Source organism: Carassius carassius, chromosome 47 (assembly GCF_963082965.1).
Source record: "Carassius carassius chromosome 47, fCarCar2.1, whole genome shotgun sequence".
NCBI classification, from domain to species: domain Eukaryota; kingdom Metazoa; phylum Chordata; class Actinopteri; order Cypriniformes; family Cyprinidae; genus Carassius; species Carassius carassius.
Window position 1 is genome coordinate 11,737,180 of NC_081801.1, and position 22,177 is coordinate 11,759,356.

At 39.4% G+C, this 22,177-nt stretch overlaps 1 protein-coding gene across 3 annotated transcripts in view; it reads right to left on the minus strand.

The window, feature by feature from the left end:
- The window catches only part of LOC132130550 (nectin-1-like), a 33,236-nt gene that overhangs the window by 7,424 nt on the left and 3,635 nt on the right, over positions 1-22,177 (minus strand). For all 3 annotated transcript variants that reach the window (XM_059542289.1, XM_059542290.1, XM_059542288.1), the window contains exons 2-3: positions 2,777-3,148; positions 776-1,075 (exon numbers count right to left, since the gene is read on the minus strand). In XM_059542289.1, coding sequence (XP_059398272.1) covers positions 776-1,075; positions 2,777-3,148 — 672 coding nt within the window. The remainder of the gene's footprint in view (positions 1-775; positions 1,076-2,776; positions 3,149-22,177) is intronic.

Sequence of the window (22,177 nt, forward strand, 5' to 3'; positions counted from 1 at the left end):
AATGAACATAATACATTGACATAAATGATACAATTAAAAATTATTTTGAGGTGACTTTTCAAAATTAAAAATATGCTGGATCAAAAGTTTGGAGTTAGTAAGATTTTAAAATGTTTTGAAAGAAGTCTCTTTTAAAAATATTGGGAAATATTATTACAATTTAAAGGGATCCTCCACCCAAAAATGAAAATGTTGTCATTAATCACTTACCCCCATGTCGTTCCAAACCCGTAAAAGCTTCGTTCATCTTCGGAACACAATTTAAGATATTTTAGATGAAAACCGGGAGGCTTGTGACTGTCCCATTCACTGGCAAGTAAATTTTCATCCAAAATATCTTAATTTGTGTTCCAAAGACGAAAAAAGAATTTACGGGTTTTGAACGACATGGGGATAAGTGATTAATGACAACATTTTGATTTTGGGGTGGAGAAACCCTTTAATGTAACTGTTTTACAATTGCATACATTTCAGAAATAATTGATTCCTATGATGACAAAACAGAATTTTCAGTAGACATTTGATGCTCAAGAAACATTTCTTATTATTATCATTGTTGAAAACGCTTAATATTTTTACGAAACCTGAGACATTTCTTTTTTACGAATAGAATGTTTAAAAGAACAACATTTGAAATTGGAATTGGAACAATGTAAATGTCTTTACTGTCACTTATTATCAATTTAATACATCCCTGCTAATTAAGTATTATTTATCTTTTTTTAATCTTACTGGCCCCAAACTTTTGAACAGTAGTGTATAGCTGGTTTCTTACACTGAATGTTGAGCGTCACACTGTCTGTGTATTGTTCGTCATTATATGTGGAGATGCAGGTGAGCAACTGTTGGTGTATTTCTCGACTGGGAACCACCAAGTAATCACTGCGCACAGTGACTGTCCCATCAGGGTTGCGTATCTCCAGAGTGTTCGATTCTCCATCTAAATCAGTTTCCCATGTTATCACACTGGGTGGCTTCCCATTGGCAGAAACGCACGTGGCAACAGTCATCTTCAGATCTTTGGTTCCCGCTACTATGGAGGGTGTGGAAAGACTCATCTGGATCATAGGGCGAGCTGCAGGACAAATACATAGGCTTAGAACACTGGGATATTTCATGCACTGCAGACAACCACTGGATTACTGTAATATTTCTGTGTCACATTATGCTTTGCAAGCTTTTCATTTTTAATTGGATTATTGTGATGTTTTCATCAGCTGTTTGAGTTCTTATTCTGACGGCACCCATTCACTGCAGAGGAGCCGTTGGTGAGAAAGTGATGTAATCCTAAACAGCCCCTTCATCTTTTCTGATGAACAATGTGGCGAGTGGGGCGGGGCCGAGGGACGTGGGAACACGAGTGAGGCCGGCAGTGATTGGGCTCGAGTCCCACATAGGAGATGGAAGGATATAAAACTGGAGCGACGACAGTGAAGGACGAGAGAGGACCAGGCCTGGGCTCTTAGTTGTGTTTCGGTTTTTATTTGCGCGCACCAGTCGTCCGTGAGGGGCTGGTGCGCTGTTTTGTGTTTATTTTGTTATTAAAATGTTTTTGATTGTCCGCCGGTTCCCGCCTCCTTCTTCCCGACGATTACAAAGGTTTAATTCATTACAGTGGTGCCGAAACCCGGGAGAAGGAGGGATGCGCTGCTGAAGTGCCATCGAGCTGGCGAGGAGGATGCCGCCATGGACGCTCGAGGCGATGGAATGGAGCGAGTTGCCGGGGACGGACGAGCTCGCTGCCGACCGCCCACGATAGGGAGGGGCGGCTGCCTCCGTGAGGGAGCGGAGGAGTCGGCGCCGTTCGCCAGGGGGCCGGAGCCTGCTGCCTCCGTGAAGGTATCCGGAGGAGCAGGGAATGGGGGACTCCTGCCGGCTGCCCAAAACCGGAGGAGCCGTCGCCGTCCACCGGGCGGCGGAGGGGTGTCGTGCCGTCTGCCGAGGGCCGTCCAGTGCCACCGCCAGGCACCGCGGAGGAGATCGCCCAGCCGGTGGAGGGCCGAGCAGCAGTGCGTCTGGGAACCGGAATTTATTATTATTTTTTTTTCTCTCTCCCCTCTCTCGTCTCTGTCGCTCTTCCTTCCATCTCCTTTTCTCTCGCCTCGTCTGTCCTACCCCCAGGTTCCCGCATGTTCCCGTGAGCGGTCCACCCCGGAGGGAGGGGGGGGGGGAGTAGAGCACAGTCTCGTGGGTACCCCCCGGCCTGCGAGGGGCGATGGGGGTATGTGGCGAGTGGGGCGGGGCCGAGGGACGTGGGAACACGAGTGAGGCCGGCAGTGATTGGGCAAATCAGTGGCACCTGCGGCCCACCGCCGGTCTCGAGTCCCACGTAGGAGATGGAAGGATATAAAACTGGAGCGACGACAGTGAAGGACGAGAGAGGACCAGGCCTGGGCTTTTAGTTGTGTTTCGGTTTTTATTTGCGCGCACCAGTCGTCTGTGAGGGGCTGGTGCGCTGTTTTGTGTTTATTTTGTTATTAAAATGTTTTTGATTGTCCGCCGGTTCCTGCCTCCTTCTTCCCGACGATTACAAAGGTTTAATTCATTACAAACAAAAACAAACATCCTGGATGGCCCGAGGGTGAGTACATTTTCATTTTTGGTGAACTATTCCTTTAAATCTTTACTTGCCAACTGATATTGAAGTTATTCAGTTATTCTTAAATCTCATCTGAAGTCATATTTTTAAATGCATAATACAGTCCGCGTTTGTGATACTGGTGGTCTGAGAAGATTTCCGTACAGTTTGTATTAGGAGAACAGCAGCATTACATACCATAAACAGTGAGATTAACCATGTTCTCCCGGTTGCCAGCTGGGAAGGTTGTGTACTCGCAGATGTAGGTCGACTCATCCGACAATTTTAGTTTGTTGAAGACTATGGTGGTGTCCTCCAGGGATGGCGTGGGCTGGCGGATGGCCAGGTTCTTGAAACGCACACGCTCTTTGAAGGGGTTCAGTACCGACACCCCCAGGGCTGGATTGGCAATGGCAATGTTCTGCTTGGTGCCATTGACAAGCTTCTGCCAGGTGACCTGTGAGATTTTTACAGGTGGGTTGCTGTTGACAAACTGACAGCGTAGCTCTACCTGTGTGCCCACAAATCCTGACTTACTGCTGTCCATCTGGACCATTTGACCATGAACACCTGGGAATAGAAATATTAAGTCATTTCACACAACATGTGGATGAAATGGAAAGGTATCTAGCGTAAAAAATAAAATAAAAATAAATATATATATATATTTATATATATTATTATATTATATCTAAAAGTGCTCACTCCGTCCTGAGATATATTGTAAATATGGGTCCTGTGATTTCAGAACTGGACCAAATAACCTAGTAAATTCCCAAGTGGGTACATTCATCTTATCAGCTTACAAAGATTTCTCCATCTACCAATGCAATAGCATGTGGAGAACAAGGAGCAATGAAAGAAGGAGACAAGACTTTTTACCGTGAGCCTGTAAATGGTAAATAAGGTGCAGCAGCTCCTTGCCTCTGAGACTGGGCTTAAATCTAGCTGTCTAAAAATAGGAGGGTTTAAGAACCACGGCTACAATAAGCATAATAAACAGCATGTGTTTACCTGCGGGATGTGTGCATGATACTCCAATACCAAACCTCCACATAGCCAGAGGAGTCCTACTGGTAAACCACTTAAAACAGGAGACAATCCCTCTCCAAAATAAGGCTGCATTTTATTGAGGCAATGTCCCTTACATAACAGTAAACACAACATTTTTTCCCCTCTTTTTGGGAAAATTCTAGTCCTTTCTGAGGCACGGAGGTTCAGATATGTCAGTAGTGGTATTTGCATGTTTTAAGTGATGTATATGGGATTCAAAACACAATGATTTTTTATTTATTCTTTTTTTTATTATTATTGACAGACAAAAGTTTGAGTAGGAGGTGCACAACACGGCTTAATATAGAAAGAGAATGTAACCTGTTAAAAAATAATTCATATATGAAAGGTAAAAAGATACTTAAAATGCAGATAATTAATATAATTTATAAAATTAAGCATGTAGCTGCATGGCAGTGTAGATGAAACTGGTTAAACTGTGGTGATCATAGTACAAAGTACTTTTATTTAAAAAAAAAAAAAATGTATTGACTGAAACAGATTTTGAGTGGGAGAACAATGCATTACTTTGTGGTTCATTTTAAAATTTATAATTATCAATACCAAAACAGACAACATGGTTAAATAAAACTGTTTCTTATAGAAAGGAGCCTATTAAAAAAATACACCCATTAAAATCTGAAACATGAATAATAATTAATAAAAAAATGGTATAAAATAATTTAGCAAATTTAAGAAAAAATAATTTATACAGTGATGAACATGGTTTGATTCATTAATGTCCCATTTGATTCTGTGATGATAAAATATATATGACTTAGCAAAATAAGATATCTCTTTCAGAAAAGAAAAAAATTCTGTGTGGTGTTCAGGACACAAATGTAATATTGTTAAATGCAGTCCTTAAGTCTTTGGTCACTACAGATAGTGTAAGATTAAAAAAAAACAACAACCAATAATTTTTTTTTTACTGCGAGTCAATGGCAGGCAGAAGGCCTCCTGGGATTAGAGCAGACAGCGGGGGGAGGGGGGACTGGCTTTCCCAGGCTTTAGGGCTACTCATGAGAGCCTGCGCAAACAGAGAAGCCCTGCTGAATGGGTGCTGCTGGACGACGAGAGAGATGCCACAGAATGCCATCCACACTTCCTTTGTCATTAACACATAAACATTTACTCTAGTGTTACGATCCCCTTAGGGTTGGGAGTGGGAGTAACAGGTTAACTTAAACTTAAAGGAATAAATTAAAGAAAAATGTGGAGGAATCACCTCAGTCCTCTGCTCCAGAAAAATGCAACCACCACTTAGTTTGACCATTAAAGTAATTTATTTATAAAGGGAAGCAATAAATGTCTTCAGTAGAGGGCCTGGCCAAAACAACAAACAAAACAGCAGCTGACTAACGGGAGGAGTACTAAATAATCTATCCAAGTAAAAGAAAAGAAATCAACAACAAAAGCTTTCCTCAACTCCCTCACTAACCAAAAACAGGGATAAACAGGAGCACAAAATAAAATGGCACCCTCTCCCTTCAGCTTCCAATACGAATCATAAATCAAATAAAGTGAGTTACAATACCTCTTAATACCTTAACAAAAATAAAAACATAAAATAAATGTGATACACTCTGTGGCTTCAACACACCACTTGTGCACAGGAATACAACTCACTTTCAGTTCTGATCACTTAACAACTATTTTAACCTTACACCATCAACAAGGAACACAATGCAGGTCTGGAGCAGGGGAGAAGTGAGCCTCTCCTAAGTAGTGTTCCCTCTGCTCTTTTTTGTGGGGATAACATACTTCAACAATTAATTTAAAAACATACATCCTAGGGATGTAACACTAGAAATCATTTACTGTTTGTGATACCCATTGGTCAGGACAGAACCATAAAGAACCAATGGTGCATGTCAGGTCAGGATTATGTGACGGTCCCTACACTTTCACTTTGGGAAAGTGGTGATTGGTTGCCCCGCCTACGACTTCATTGATGGCACCTGTCGTTCTGGCCGGGGGCGCTCCTTTTAAAAGAGATTGCTGGATGAGTTAATTTGGGGGAATGACAGTTGGGTTGGAGGTTGATGGAGCGTTCTTTGTTTGTCTTATTTACTTTTCTGGGTTGCTTTATACATTCATACAGACACCCTGCATACTGACGAAACTGATGTTCTTTGAAGTATTCTTTATTTTTGAAGTTATTTTCTTCTTATTAAAGTCTATTCTTTTTGAGCTCAGCTTTGGATTGTGTGTGTCCTTTTTTTGTTGCTTCCCCTTGAGCCAGAGGTCGTAACAATTATGAGATTATATTTTATCACCTTTGTAGAGTATCAGAGTGAATCAGACAATCTAAGATTTGATCAGATTGGTGTTGAACAACCCAAAGAGTCAAATTCCACAAAGAGGCCCAGGACAACAAGACAACATCAATAATCTGTCCAGATCCTAGCGCCAGCCAGTCTGAAGCAAGCCTAAACAACCAACTCCACAGTTTGGACAGCTTGCAACATTAACATAAATAAAATAACACTTATTGAAAATCCCGACTCAGGTAGGAAATTGTCAATTTTGGGGCACGTAACCAAGACTGATGGCCAAAGAGATGCTTAGCCTGACCATCACATGTAAATCCATGATAGAAATAATGAGCTACGTACTTCCTCGGGCTGGTTTCCCCCAGGACAAAGACCAGGCTCCTTCTAGAACTTTTAACCATTTTAAGACTTTTCTAGCTGCATCTAAAAGTATCTTAATGAATTTTAAATGAATAAGAGTCCATTGCATAACTGTATTTAACCCACACATTTGTCTATAATGTTCTAATCCCTCATTGTGATGTATTTTTAATAACTACTGAATAGCTTAAGTGTTCATAATGATTTTTATTATGTGTGTGTTTGAATCTTCTTGTTTGAATTGTTTCTTCCAATCAATTCTTTTCAAATATATCATATTCTTGTTACTGAAATCATGTTCAAATTATAATCTGCAAGAGTGGAATAAATGTGGACCATGTGACTGATAACATGCTGATTTATGTATTGGGAGGAAAAACATAGCAACACCCTGAGCTAAGATAATGTCTAATTGTTCAAGACACCATTTGGGATGTGTCCAACAACCATGTTTAAATACACCATCAAATTTAGCTTTTTCTTGCCTTTTTGCCACCGCGTTATTTGAGCATGCTATGGCTAACAAACCAGCTGCTCCTCTAAAACCATTAGGAGAAATGCCATCTAGTCTCATCATTCTTCTTGCTGGCTTCTATTTTAATTTCTTTTCCATTGAGACTTTCATGTTCTGAGTTAAGTTTTGCCACAACGCAGTGTCTCCGAGTCCGACCTCGAGTGCCTGTCTAAAACTTCAAACAGCCTACAACTTCAGCCAATGAGCGACCACTGAACTTCAAGACAATCTGCAACCTTTTGAAACCCCTTTCTGCAACAATGACAACAAAATGGAATCCCTTAACACAAAGGCAATGCAGAGTACAAACTCCAGATTCAAGCTGTACTGGTACATTTAATATAAAGTTTATAGCCTCACTGAGAGACTCAATGCCAGGGTTAATTAGATGTTTGATGGTTACTCAGGTCTATGCAATTACATTACATTGCTATAAACTTTGGATTTCATATTTTCACTCTTCTAAACTCATTCGTTCCTCACTCTCTCTTTCTGCAACTTGTGTGAATATATGAGTGTGTATGTTTACACTCTGGCTCGATGTTCATCTTCAGTTCTCTCTTCACAGCAGTTCAGTCAGTGTACTGTTTGAGTATGAATTACTCCGGGATATTGGTTTGTTTGAACTCAGAGGGAGTGTCAGCCACATTAAAAAAGTTAACAGCTTAAGTCATTTGTGGATTAATGCGTATTAGAGATGCGAACCGTTTAAAACAATTCAGTTCGATTTGGTGAACTGAATGATTCGTTCGCGAACAAGATATCCAGACTGCTTTCACACAACAAACTCTTTCCAAACTCTCTCACACAACAGACATGGAAGAGAAGACAATGCTGAATAAAGTCGTCGTTTTTTGCTTTTTTTCTTACCAAAATTTTATTTCGATGCTTCAAAAAATTCTAACTGACCCTCTGATGTCACATGGACTACTTTGATGATGTTTTTCTTACCTTTCTGGACATGGACAGTATACCATACACACAGCTTCAATGGAGGGACTGAGAGCTCTCGGACTAAATCTAAAATATCTTAAACTGTGTTCTAAAGATAAACGGAGGTCTCACGGGTTTGGAACAACATTAGGGTAAGTTATTAATTACATAATTTTGCTATCTGGGTGAACTAACCCTTTAATATCCATGCAGAGTTCATGTTGTATGGCTTGTTTAATTAATTGCTGGCTGACTCATTGATTAACCGTAAAACAGTGTTTCTGTCCAAATTCCCTATGAAATCTTAAATTATTCCCTTTTATCTAAACTGACCTGTTTCCCTTTTATGAAAAGATTCAAAACTTATAGCAAGTAATAATTATTTTAGGACACATACATTTTTAGCTATATTCAGTCATCATTCATATTCTTTACTTCTAGCAAACTGTGATGACTTGAAAGTGAAGTGACATTCGGCCAAGTATGGTGACCCATACTCAGAATTTGTGCTCTGCATTTAACCCATCCGAAGTGCACACACACAGAGCAGTGAACACACACACACACTGTGAACACACACCCGGAGCAGTGGGCAGCCATTTATGCTGCGGCGCCCGGGGAGCAGTTGGGGGTTCGATGCCTTGCTCAAGGGCACCTAAGTCGTGGTATTGAAGGTGGAGAGAGAACTGTACATGCACTCCCCCCACCCACAATTCCTGCCGGCCCGGGACTCGAACCCACAACCCTTCGATTGGGAGTCCGATTCTCTAACCACCAGGCCACGACTTCCCTTAAGAACAGTACTGAGCTAAACTCAATAACCAGATCAGTCTGATTCAGAAACATTTAAATCATTCTGTTTTTGTGAAATGATGAATCAGCTGTTTCAGTGAAAAGATTTGATCTAATTTATTCATAATGTGGACTTTGCTAAGTTGTTCACATAAAATAACTGCATGGCCTCAAAAGACTTGTAATATTAGCCAAGCTTGCTTCTGCCATGGGATAATTATTATTATTATTTTTATCTCACAATTCAGTTTTTCCCCCAATATGAATACTCAATTGCGAGAAAAAAAGTCTTAATTGTGAGATAAAGTCAAAGTTGCATTTTTTTGTATTTTGTGGCAAAAAAAAAAAAAACTGATGTAACCTCAGAATTCTGAGAACAAAGTCTGAATTGCATGAAGTAAACTCAGAATTGTGGAAAATAAATTCAAAATTCTGAGTTTATATCTCACTATTCTGACTTTTTTTCTCATAATTGTGAGGGGGAAAAGGCTGATTTGTGATGCTTTGGTTTGAAAGCTCCATTTCTCATTTATTGTACCTGCACAAAGAAGACTTACAACATTCCTAACTTTTCTCAAATTTCTGATGTATTAGAAGAAAGGTGTCTGAAATCAGCAAGTACTGTATAATCAGTTAATATAACAAACTGAAATCTTACAGTATCCGACTATATAATCAGCTGATTTGCAGATGTCAATTAAAAAACGCACAAAACCACAGAAGCCAGTTTCAACAGAAGTACTAAACTAAACAAAATTTTTCACAAGGACTTGTTACAGAAACCAAAACAGGATTTGTCATCTGGACATGTTGACCTGACACGAGGGTCTGCACTGTGCTTCATAAGTCAGCTGTCATGACACTGAGCACAAAGGCTAATGAAAAATGAAAGCCCTCCGTCAACAAATGGGACCAAGAACACAGTCCAAACTGCTGTTCAGCTGTAGTCTCCTCACTGTATTTGTGAGTCAATCGGAAAAGACACAGACATTTCCACACAGCATGGACTGTCAGCTCAGAAATTTGTTCTGACATTTGTTGCACGATAAAAAAAGCAAACAGAGTTTTACTGCTTTGCCTCTTATGGTGTTAAAAGATTTGTTTCACCCAAAATTCTGTCATCATTTACTCACCCTCATTCCAAACCTGTATGAACAAGACTGTTTTCCATGCAGTTTGTTTTTTCTCCATGGAACCACAATGAAATGAACGATCTTTTAAGGTTTGAAATTATGCAAAAGCACTATAAAAGTGTGCTATGTTCCAAGTGTTCAGACACTAATTGTGCATTCATTGTTGAATTTAAAATGGGTGAAGATAAGATAAAATCCATCTGCTATATGCAGATGTAATTTTACGTTTTCTAAAGCAAGCAGAATCTTGCACAACACGCGGAGCAAATACATACGAACGAAACAGAACTGGAAGATATTTAATCCAAAAATAACAAAATAATTTAAACTAAACTGTAATATATATTAAATAAATAAATGAATAAAACACTCCGGTGGTGGACTGATGAGCTCTGGTCTCTGAGCTGATTAAAAGCTTTGTGGAACGAGAGCTACAGTGTATCCAACACCTATTTGAACAAGAATAATGAACATTCCCAATCATTTTATGAGTAGAATGAACAATGTTTGCTCAATCTTATCTGTATACAACAAATACTGAACTGATACAAAGTTCACCATTAACATCACAGACATTGTACTGTATACCAATGAGCAAAGGGTCTTTTCTGCAAAACCTGGCTATGCAGAGAGAGAGAATAGTTTGTCAAATCACTTTATTATTCAATAATTTATCAAAATAATAAAATAGTATTAATTATATTATGAAAATAATATAAACATTAAAAAAAATAAAGGAGCTGACATTTCATTTAATGTAAGTCATGATGAGTTTCTCACACTCTGAAATAAGCGGGTAACTTTTGTCTAAAGCGTCCATATATTTACCTTAATGGTACATATTACTACCTAAAGTGTACATATTGGTACCTAAAAGGTACAAAAGAGTACCTTTTGAAAAGGCACTGCCCCAGTGATGGCTTTCATACCTTTTGTTTACTGAGAGTGCAGACTCTTCTAGTAATTTTGCTACCTGATGATGAGTGATCAATCATTTAGTTTCTAGTACCACACTGACATGACTCAGAACTAAAAAATGCCTGGTTAAATGCAAGTCAACTGCTATTGCCCAGCACTCTTGCTCACCCTAAATTTTGAAAGACCCTTTTCTGTTTCATTACTTATGTGTTAGGATCAAGAGTGAGCATAGCTTACTTTTTACTTTTTACCCTCAAAGCTGAGCCCTGTCGATTTCCATAGGAATGTTCAAGAGGATTTATGATTATTACACTAGTTTAGCGGGACAGTTATCAGAGGTCTTCAGGAGAGTAAAAATAACTTTCTTGTTTCATTTTCCCCTTTTTTAGAATCGTGGCGATCTAGTATCTCACGGGTCTAATACTAATGAAGTACCTACGAAAAGAAACAACTTAAAACCAAGCAGTGATAAGGGATGAGAAGTCAAAGGTTGAGAGGATTTCCATATTCTTCATCACTCTAACAAAAAGTTCAAGCCAAATCTGTGAACAGCGCATGAAGACTAAAATAGCTAGCTTATGCTGCCTTACTTCTTGTGAATGTGTGAAATAGCGATTATTGTAACAGTATCAGAAACAATTCAATTCAATTCAAGTTTATTTGTATAGCGCTTTTTACAATACAAATCATTACAAAGCAACTTTACAGAAAATTATGTTTATACAATATTAGTAATAGCTTATAAGTGGTGACTGTCGGTTTGTGCACATATGACAGGATTTGTAGAAAAATTAATACAAGACGTAGTCAGCCAGATGATGAACATTATTAATATTATTAATAATTAATGATGAAATGCGTTTTTAATCTAGATTTAAACAGAGGGAGTGTGTCTGATCCCCGAACATTATCAGGAAGGCTATTCCAGAGTTTGAGAGCCAAATGTGAAAAAGCTCTACCTCCTTTAGTGGACTTTGCTATCCTAGGAACTACCAAAAGTCCAGCGTTTTGTGACCTTAGGGAGCGTGATGGATTGTAGCGTGGTAGAAGGCTAGTTAGGTATGCAGGAGCTAAACCATTTAGGGCCTTATAGGTAAGTAATGATAATTTGTAACTGATACGGAACTTAATAGGTAGCCAGTGCAGAGACTGTAAAATTGGGGTAATATGATCATATTTTCTTGACCTGGTAAGGACTCTAGCTGCTGCATTTTGGACTACCTGTGGCTTGTTTATTGAAAAAGCAGGACAACCACCTAGAAGTGCATTACAATAGTCCAGTCTAGAGGTCATGAAAGCATGAACTAGCTTTTCTGCGTCAGAAACAGACAACATGTTTCGTAACTTGGCAATGTTTCTAAGATGGAAGAATGCAGTTTTTGTAACATGGGAAATATGATTTTCAAAAGACAAGTTCCTGTCTAATATAACACCCAGATTTTTGACTGTAGAAGAAGTAACAGTACATTCGTCTAGTTGCAGATTGTAATCTACAAGATTCTGTGTAGTGTTTTTTGGTCCAATAATTAATATCTCTGTCTTATCCGAATTTAATTGGAGAAAATTATTGGTCATCCAAACATTTTTAACACACTCTGTTAGCTTAGATAATTTAGAGGTTTCATCTGGTCTCGTTGAGATATAAAGCTCAGTATCATCAGCATAACAGTGGAAGCTAATTCCGTATTTTCTAATAATATTACCAAGGGGCAACATGTATATTGAAAATAGAAGGGGACCTAGGACGGATCCTTGTGGCACTCCATATTTTACTGATGATAAATGAGATGACACCCCATTTAAGTAAACAAAATGGTAGCGATCGGACAGGTAGGATCTAAACCATCTTAGAGCCTGCCGTTGAATACCTGTATAGTTTTGTAATCGATCTATGAGTATGTCATGATCTATGGTGTCGAAAGCAGCACTAAGATCAAGTAAGAATAGAAATGAGATACAGCCTTGATCTGACGCAAGAAGCAGGTCATTTGTAATTTTAAGTGCAGTTTCTGAAACACAAAAGCATTGCTGCGCTGCTGTTTTCCCTGAGAGCTGTCCATCATGATACTCATCACAATTTGCTCTATCTCTAAGCACTAGGCTGTTAATCTAAAAGCAGACAGACAAAGCTGACATTATCCGCAAAAGAGGTGTGAATTGCTTTAATATGCCAAAAAGCCATTGTAGTAGCAGAAAAACAACCACCAAGTCTGTCCCTAATTTTCAAAAGAAACGAACTCATCGTGTTCAAAGACAATCCATGGATGCTTTGTCTAAAACTCAGTGACACAGATGCAGCCACCAATGTTAAGTTTAATATTACATTATCTTATTATCTTACATATTGAAATACACAAAGGGTACTTATAGCCATTTCTTTGAAAATATACTGTCATACTTATAAGTCTGCAGGTATGGCAAAAATTATCATATTCACTTGATGCTAGCAAACATAAAAGGGAACAGAAACATACCCACACAGCCTTATCCATATAATATTTTAATTTTAATGTAAAAAATACTCTATTCCAGCTTGATATGCAGAGACAATAATAGTAGTTAAGCTATTCATAGACTGATCGCCCACTTTGGCTCTATACACAACCAGTGGAGTCGGTTTGGAGGCAGGATTATCCAATGACAATACAGAGAAATACTGTCCATTATTTACCATTATTCTGTTTGGTGACTTTAGAGGTGCAGATAATACATACAGTACTTCAGCTTTAATACCAGTACTGGGTGAAGCTAACCAGAGCTGAGCACTACAGCAGTACACTGCCTTAAGCAAGCTATCATACTTAATATGATGTGCCAGTAAGCCGTGAGAGCCCTCTCTGTGAATAATACCATGAGGCAGGGTTATCAGCTTTCACCAGTGGACCTACTATTACATACAGTGACACTGTTCTACAACACTCAAGTTTGATATCTCTCTTTTGACTAGTTTTATTGGGTTTCTCTATACAGGAAATGTTGCATTTGTATACACTCAATCAGCTCAGACATACAGAGAAAGACAGCCAGATGTGATGAGATCAGTTTTGCTTATACAGTGTTTGAAGAAAACACATCTTTTTCACTGAAGTCTTGTTTGTTCTTTTCACATCTGTCTGGGAGGACAGTATCACTGATCTTTTTTTTCTAATTTAGCTATCTGCAGTCATTATGCTTAGCCATGCAAAATTTGAGAAGGACAAGAGAACATAATGATCAGAACATGATACAACTGGGGAATACAAGACAATAACATCAGTACACAGCACAGAACACAAAGTCTTGTTTGGATTCAGAAAAAAAAATCATTTTACTATAAATAACACTAAAATAACGCTGATCTTACCTAGCATTTGAAGAAGAAAAATTAAGGATCCTGTACACTTTTTCAGTCCACATGTGACCGCACGTTATAAATAAACTCTTCTAAAAGAGTAAAAACTCAATAGTTCATATTCATTTGCTGCATATCCCAAAAAAGTGCTTTAAGAACTTGTTAACTTTGAGTGGAAAAAAAAGAATAACTTGCTTGGAATGCTTATGAAGGGCTCTATATGGATTTTCTTTTTTTTGTAGATTTATAAACTCACAAATTAAAATAGAGGATACTAAGACTTGTTTCAGTCATGAACGATGAATCAATTGGATAAACGATTCATTGACTCATTCTAACATTCTATCATTCTATCATTCATTTCATCATAGAACAGTGACCTGCAGAAAGGGTTACTGAATGAATCATTAAACAACCCTGAACAAATATTATTGGTTAACGGATTCAAAAGTCACTTAGATTAATCAAAATCCCCACCACCACAGAACACTCTTACTCCAGATTTATTCAATGCCATTTCTGATTAATTTTTTCCCACGTTACTCATTTGCATCTGTTGGGTCGGTACAGTTCTGCCATGACAACTCTCTGAGAGTTTAACATTGTTACATGTCACCTTTGTCAATGTCACCTTTATTTATATAGCGCTTTAAACAAAATACATTGCGTCAAAGCAACTGAACAACATTCATTAGGAAAACAGTGTCAATAATGCAAAAATGAGAGTTAAAGGCAGTTCATCATTGGATTCAGTTATGTCATCTCTGTTCAGTTAAATAGTGTCTGTGCATTTATTTGCAATCAAGTCAACGATATCGCTGTAGATGAAGTGTCCCCAACTAAGCAAGCCAGAGGCGACAGCGGCAAGGAACCGAAACTCCATCGGTGACAGAATGGAGAAAAAAACCTTGGGAGAAACCAGGCTCAGTTGGGGGGCCAGTTCTCCTCTGACCAGACGAAACCAGTAGTTCAATTCCAGACTGCAGCAAAGTCAGATTGTGCAGAAGAATCATCTGTTTCCTGTGGTCTTGTCCTGGTGCTCCTCTGAGACAAGGTCTTTACAGGGGATCTGTATCTGGGGCTCTAGTTGTCCTGGTCTCCGCTGTCTTTCAGGGATGTAGAGGTCCTTTCTAGGTGCTGATCCACCATCTGGTCTGGATACGTACTGGATCCGGGTGACTGCAGTGACCCTCTGATCTGGACACAGACTGGATCTGGTGGCCACGGTGACCTCGGAACAAGAGAGAAACAGACAAATATTAGCATAGATGCCATTCTTCTAATGATGTAGCAAGTACATAGGTTGTTATGGGAAGTGTTTCCGGTTCCGGTTTACCTAATTAATGCAGCCTAAAAATCCTTTAACGGATTTGGATAATAAAAGCATATTAGTATGTTATGTGTATGCCAGGTTAAAGAGATGGGTCTTTAATCTAGATATAAACTGCAAGAGTGTGTCTGCCTCCCGAACAATGTTAGGTAGGTTATTCCAGAGTTTGGGCGCCAAATAGGAAAAGGATCTGCCGCCTGCAGTTGATTTTGATATTCTAGGTATTATCAAATTGCCTGAGTTTTGAGAACGTAGCGGACGTAGAGGATTATAATGTAAAAGGAGCTCATTCAAATACTGAGGTGCTAAACCATTCAGGGCTTTATAAGTAATAAGCAATATTTTAAAATCTATGCGATGCTTGATAGGGAGCCAGTGCAGTGTTGACAGGACCGGGCTAATATGGTCATACTTCCTGGTTCTAGTAAGAACTCTTGCTGCTGCATTTTGGACTAGCTGTAGTTTGTTTACTAAGCGTGCAGAACAACCACCCAATAAAGCATTACAATAATCTAACCTTGAGGTCATAAATGCATGGATTAACATTTCTGCATTTGACATTGAGAGCATAGGCCGTAATTTAGATATATTTTTGAGATGGAAAAATGCAGTTTTACAAATGCTAGAAACGTGGCTTTCTAAGGAAAGATTGCGATCAAGTAGCACACCTAGGTTCCTAACTGATGATGAAGAATTGACAGAGCAACCATCAAGTCTTAGACAGTGTTCCAGGTTATTACAAGCAGAGTTTTTAGGTCCTATAATTAACACCTCTGTTTTTTCAGAATTTAGCAGTAAGAAATTACTCGTCATCCAGTTTTTTATATCGACTATGCAATCCATTAGTTTTTCAAATTGGTGTGTTTCACCGGGCTGCGAAGAAATATAGAGCTGAGTATCATCAGCATAACAGTGAAAGCTAACACCATGTTTCCTGATGATATCTCCCAAGGGTAACATATAAAGCGTGAAGAGTAGCGGCCCTAGTACTGAGCCTTGAGGTACTCCATACTGCACTTGTGATCGATAGGATACATCTTCATTCACTGCTACGAACTGATGGCGGTCATATAAGTACGATTTAAACCATGCTAATGCACTTCCACTGATGCCAACAAAGTATTCAAGTCTATGCAAAAGAATGTTGTGGTCAATTGTGTCAAACGCAGCACTAAGATCCAATAAAACTAATAGAGAGATACACCCACGATCAGATGATAAGAGCAGATCATTTGTAACTCTAAGAAGAGCAGTCTCAGTACTATGATACGGTCTAAATCCTGACTGGAAATCCTCACATATACCATTTTTCTCTAAGAAGGAATATAATTGTGTGGATACCACCTTTTCTAGTATCTTGGACAGAAAAGGGAGATTCGAGATTGGTCTATAATTAACTAGTTCTTTGGGGTCAAGTTGTGGTTTTTTGATGAGAGGCTTAATAACAGCCAGTTTGAAGGTTTTGGGGACATGTCCTAATGACAATGAGGAATTAATAATAGTCAGAAGAGGATCTATGACTTCTGGAAGCACCTCTTTCAGGAGCTTAGATGGTATAGGGTCTAACATACATGTTGTTGGTTTAGATGATTTAACAAGTTTATACAATTCTTCCTCTCCTATGGTAGAGAATGAGTGGAACTGTTCCTCATGGGGTCTATAGTGCACTGTCTGATGTGATACTGTAGCTGACGGCTGAATGGTTGCAAATTTATCTCTAATAGTATCGATTTTAGAAGTAAAGTAGCTCATAAAGTCATTACTGCTGTGGTGTTGGGAAATGTCAACACTTGTTGAGGCTTTATTTTTCGTTAATTTAGCCACTGTATTGAATAAATACCTGGGGTTATGTTTGTTTTCTTCTAAAAGAGAAGAAAAGTAATCGGATCTAGCAGTTTTTAATGCTTTTCTGTAGGATATGTTACTTTCCCGCCAAGCAATACGAAATACCTCTAGTTTTGTTTTCCTCCAGCTGCGCTCCATTTTTCGGGCTGCTCTCTTTAGGGTGCGAGTATGCTCATTATACCATGGTGTCAAACTGTTTTCCTTAACCTTCCTTAAGCGTAAAGGAGCAACTTTATTTAAAGTGCTAGAAAAGAGAGAGTCCATAGTTTCTGTTACATCATCAAGTTGTTCTGAGGTTTTGGATATGCTAAGGAATTTGGATACATCAGGAAAATAACTTAAAAAGCAGTCTTTTGTGTTAGAAGTGATGGTTCTTCCATACTTGTAACAAGAAGTAGAATTTACAATTTTGGCTATATGAATTTTGCAAAGAACTAAATAATGATCTGAGATATCATCACTTGGCTGAATAATTTCAACACCATCAACATCAATTCCATGTGACAGTATTAAATCTAGAGTATGATTTCGACAATGAGTAGGTCCTGAAACGTGTTGTCTAACACCAATAGAGTTCAGAATGTCTATAAATGCTGATCCCAATGCATCGTTTTCATTATCAACATGGATATTAAAATCACCAACTATTAAAACTTTATCTGCAGCCAGAACTAACTCGGATGTAAAATCACCAAACTCTTGAATAAAGTCTGTATGGTGCCCTGGTGGCCTGTATACAGTAGCCAGTACAAACATAACAGGGGATTTATCATTAACATTTGTTTCTTTGGATAATGTTATATGAAGTACCATTACTTCAAACGAGTTATACTTGTAGCCTGCCCTCTGAGAAATCCTGAAAACGTTGTTATAAATTGAAGCAACACCTCCACCTTTGCCTTTTAGACGTGGCTCATGTTTATAACAGTAATCTTTGGGGGTGGACTCATTTAAAATAATGTAATCATCAGGTTTTAGCCAGGTTTCTGTCAAACAGAGTACATCTATATTATGATCAGTGATCATATTATTTACAAAAAGTGTTTTCGTAGAAAGGGATCTGATATTCAATAAGCCAAGCTTTATCATTTGTTTATCCATATTGCTTCTGTTTTTTATTTGTTGAACCTCAATTAAATTGTTAATCTTAACTTGGTTTGGACGTTTTTTGTATTTTCTAGTTCGGGGAACAGACACAGTCTCTATAGTGTGATATCTAGGTGAAAGAGTCTCTATGTGCTGAGAATTAACTGACCTCTGTGACGGGAGGCAGCTAGCAGACGGTCGGTTTAGCCAGTCTGTCTGCTTCCTGACCTGGGCCCCAGTTAGTCAAGTATAAACACTAAGACTATTTGCCATATTTCTAGAGAGAAGAGTGGCACCACCCCAGGAGGGATGAAGACCATCTCTTTTAAACAGGTCAGGTCTGCCCCAAAAGCTCGTCCAATTGTCTATGAAACTTATGTTTTTCTGGGGGCACCACTTAGACATCCAGCCATTGAGTGATGACAATCTGCTATGCATCTCATCACCACGGTAAGCAGGGAGGGGACCAGAGCATATTACAGTGTCTGACATCGTGCTTGCAAGTTCACACACCTCTTTAATGTTATTTTTAGTGATCTCCGACTGGCGAAGTCGAACATCATTAGCGCCGGCATGAATAACAATCTTACTGTATTTACGTTTAGAATTAGCCAGCACTTTTAAATTTGCCAAGATGTCAGGCGCTCTGGCTCCCGGTAAACATTTGACTATGGTGGCTGGTGTCTCTATATTCACGTTCCGTACAATAGAATCACCAATAACTAGAGCACTTTCATCAGGTTTCTCAGTGGGTGCATCACTGAGTGGGGAGAACCTGTTTAATGTTTTGATCGGAACAGAAGAGCGGTGTTTTGACCCACGACTACGCTGCCTCACCGTCACCCAGTTGCCCTGCTGCTGGGGCTCTGTTTCCGGAACCGAACAATGTACAGGAATCCCTGAGCTAGACGCATCCAAAGCCGTATCTAGAGCCCTAATATTCTTACTGTCCTCAATTAAAGTTTGGATGCGTGTCTCTAATTCTGAAAATCTTCTCTGTCAGCCTAACTATTTCCCTGCATTTATCACATGTGAATCCCTCATCAGCGACAGAGATAGATAAACTGTACATGTGGCAAGAGGTGCAAGAAACAATGATAGGAGAAGCCATTACTCACCGTGCTTGATGAAAATTCTTACTGCGGTTGTTTGATGAACTTGTGAAAAACTGGAGCGAGGGAGAGGAGAAAAGAAAACAGCGATAGGTTCAAATGAAAACGCTAATGACAAGCTAATGAGTGCTAACGCTTTGCAGGTGTACTGCACTCACGGAAATAAAATAAAAGTGAACGATCAAAGTTAATCTGATAAGATTGATCGATAATATCAGAAATATGGTGTGAATTAAGTTATATTTTACCACTTTAAAAAACAGAGAGTGATAGTAAGATAAAGATTCTAGAGAAAAAAATAAAATAAAAACAGCTACACGGAGCTACAATTTGCTACAGAAGGCCAACAGGAAGTAGAGAAAACACTGTCCAACAGCGACACCCGCAGGCAGTCATTGCCACCCAGTGGCAATGTCAGTGTGTTTGGTCTTGGTGGAATAGATCTGCTACGCTGCTGCTGCAGAGATCTATAGAGGTGGAGCTGGGGAAGGTGGAGGGTTTCTGAAGTGTGCTGCATCTGCTACAGTGAACACTAATCGAGTATTTGAATGTTTGAACAGCAAGCTCATTGGCTGCTGAAAGAAAAAGAACTGATCGTGGATGATGTCATTATGTCAGATTGGGTTAGACCTATCGGCAGGGGCGCTGCACAAGATCCCGGGCCCTATGCATAGGCAGTCCTAATGCCCCCCCCCCCCCCCCTTGAAAATATATATTCCAGACTTTTCAAGGGCCCTCTCTTCCTTTGGGGCCCTGGTAATCAGTACTGGTTTTACCCCTAGTCCGACGTCCCTGCCTATCGGCCTGTGCCATCTAGAGTTTTCTTTTCATCTTTGTATTTTAACCATTTTAGTGATTAGTCCCTCAACTTAATCACAGCTCATCATTACTCAAGCTCAGAGGGCTGCGTCACATGTACTGAGCTGGCTTATGCCAACGCTGTGGTTTTATTACAATGACCTGTTGCTGAAGTTCAGCCCTGAACTACATTACCCACGGACTACTGCATTACCCGTTTAGAAAAGACTCCAAGTATTGCCATGGCAATGGGCCAAGGGATAACAGATGGTGGGAGCCTGTGCTCAGTGGCAGTTAAAGAGGGAGCGCTGATAGTAAGAGGGGAAAGTGGGTCAGGATCAGCCACAGCAGGACCAGACATCACTTAACACCAGACAGGCCACACACACACAAGTTATTCAATTATTCCTTCTAATTAAAGCTGCAAAAGGAAGAACGCATTTATATTTCACAGGGATTTTAAATATGCAAGTTCATTATTCAAATAGTTGAGCACTTTCTACAGTCGTGGCCAAAAGTTTAGAGAATTACATAAATATTAGTTTTCAAAAAGTTTGCTGTTAAACTGCTTTTAGATCTTTGTTTCAGTTGTTTCTGTGATGTACTGAAATATATTTGCAAGCACTTCATACGTTTCAAAGGCTTTTATTGACAATAACATGACATTTATGCAAAGAGTCAGTATTTGCAGTGTTGGCCCTTCTTTTTCAGGACCTCTGCAATTCGACTGGGCATGCTCTCAAACAACTTCTGGGCCAAATCCTGACTGATAGCAACCCATTCTTTCATAATCACTTCTTGGAGTTTGTCAGAATTAGTGGGTTTTTGTTTGTCCTCCCGCCTCTTGAGGATTGACCACAAGTTCTCAATGGGATTAAGATCTGGGGAGTTTCCAGGCCATGGACCCAAAATTTTAACATTCTGGTCCCCGAGCCACTTAGTTATCACTTTTGCCTTGTGGCACGGTGCTCCATCGTGCTGGAAAATGCATTGTTCTTCACCAAACTGTTGTTGGATTGTTGGAAGAAGTTGCTGTTGGAGGATGTTTTAGTACCATTCTTTATTCATGGCTGTGTTTTTGGGCAGAATTGTGAGTGAGCCCACTCCCTTGGATGAGAAGCAACCCCACACATGAATGGTGTCAGGATGCTTTACTGTTGGCATGACACAGGACTGATGGTAGCGCTCACCTTTTCCTCTCTGGACAAGCCTTTTTCCAGATGCCCCAAACAATCGGAAAGGGGCTTCATCGGAGAATATGACTTTGCCCCAGTCCTCAGCAGTCCATTCACTATACTTTCTGCAGAAGATCAATCTGTCCCTGATGTTTTTTTTGGAGAGAAGTGGCTTCTTTGCTGCCCTTCTTGAAACCAGACCATCTTCCAAAAGTCTTCGCCTCACTGTGCGTGCAGATGCGCTCACACCTGCCTGCTGCCATTCCTGAGCAAGCTCTGCACTGGTGCTACTCCGATCCCGCAGCTGAATCCTCTTTAGGAGACGATCCTGGCGCTTGCTGGACTTTCTTGGACGCCCTGAAGCCTTCTTTACAAGAATTGAACCTCTTTCCTTGAAGTTCTTGATGATCCTATAAATTGTTGATTTAGGTGAAATCTTAGTAGCCACAATATCCTTGCCTGTGAAGCCATTTTTATGCAACACGATGATGGCTGCACGCGTTTCTTTGCAGGTCAGCATGGTTAACAATGGAAGAACAATGATTTCAAGCATCACCCTCCTTTTAACATGTCAAGTCTGCCATTCTAACCCAATCAGCCTGACATAATGATCTCCAGCCTTGTGCTCATCAACATTCTCACCTGAGTTAACAAGACGATTACTGAAATGATCTCAGCAGGTCCTTTAATGACAGCAATGAAATGCAGTGGAAAGGTTTTTTTGGGATTAAGTTAATTTTCATGGCAAAGAAGGACTATGCAATTCATCTGATCACTCTTCATATCATTCTGGAGTATATGCAAATTGCTATTATAAAAACTTAAGCAGCAACTTTTCCAATTTCCAATATTTATGTAATTCTCAAAACTTTTGGCCACGACTGTACATGACTTTTCACATATTACATTTAGTTATGTTTTTAGCAAATATTTCCATACTAAA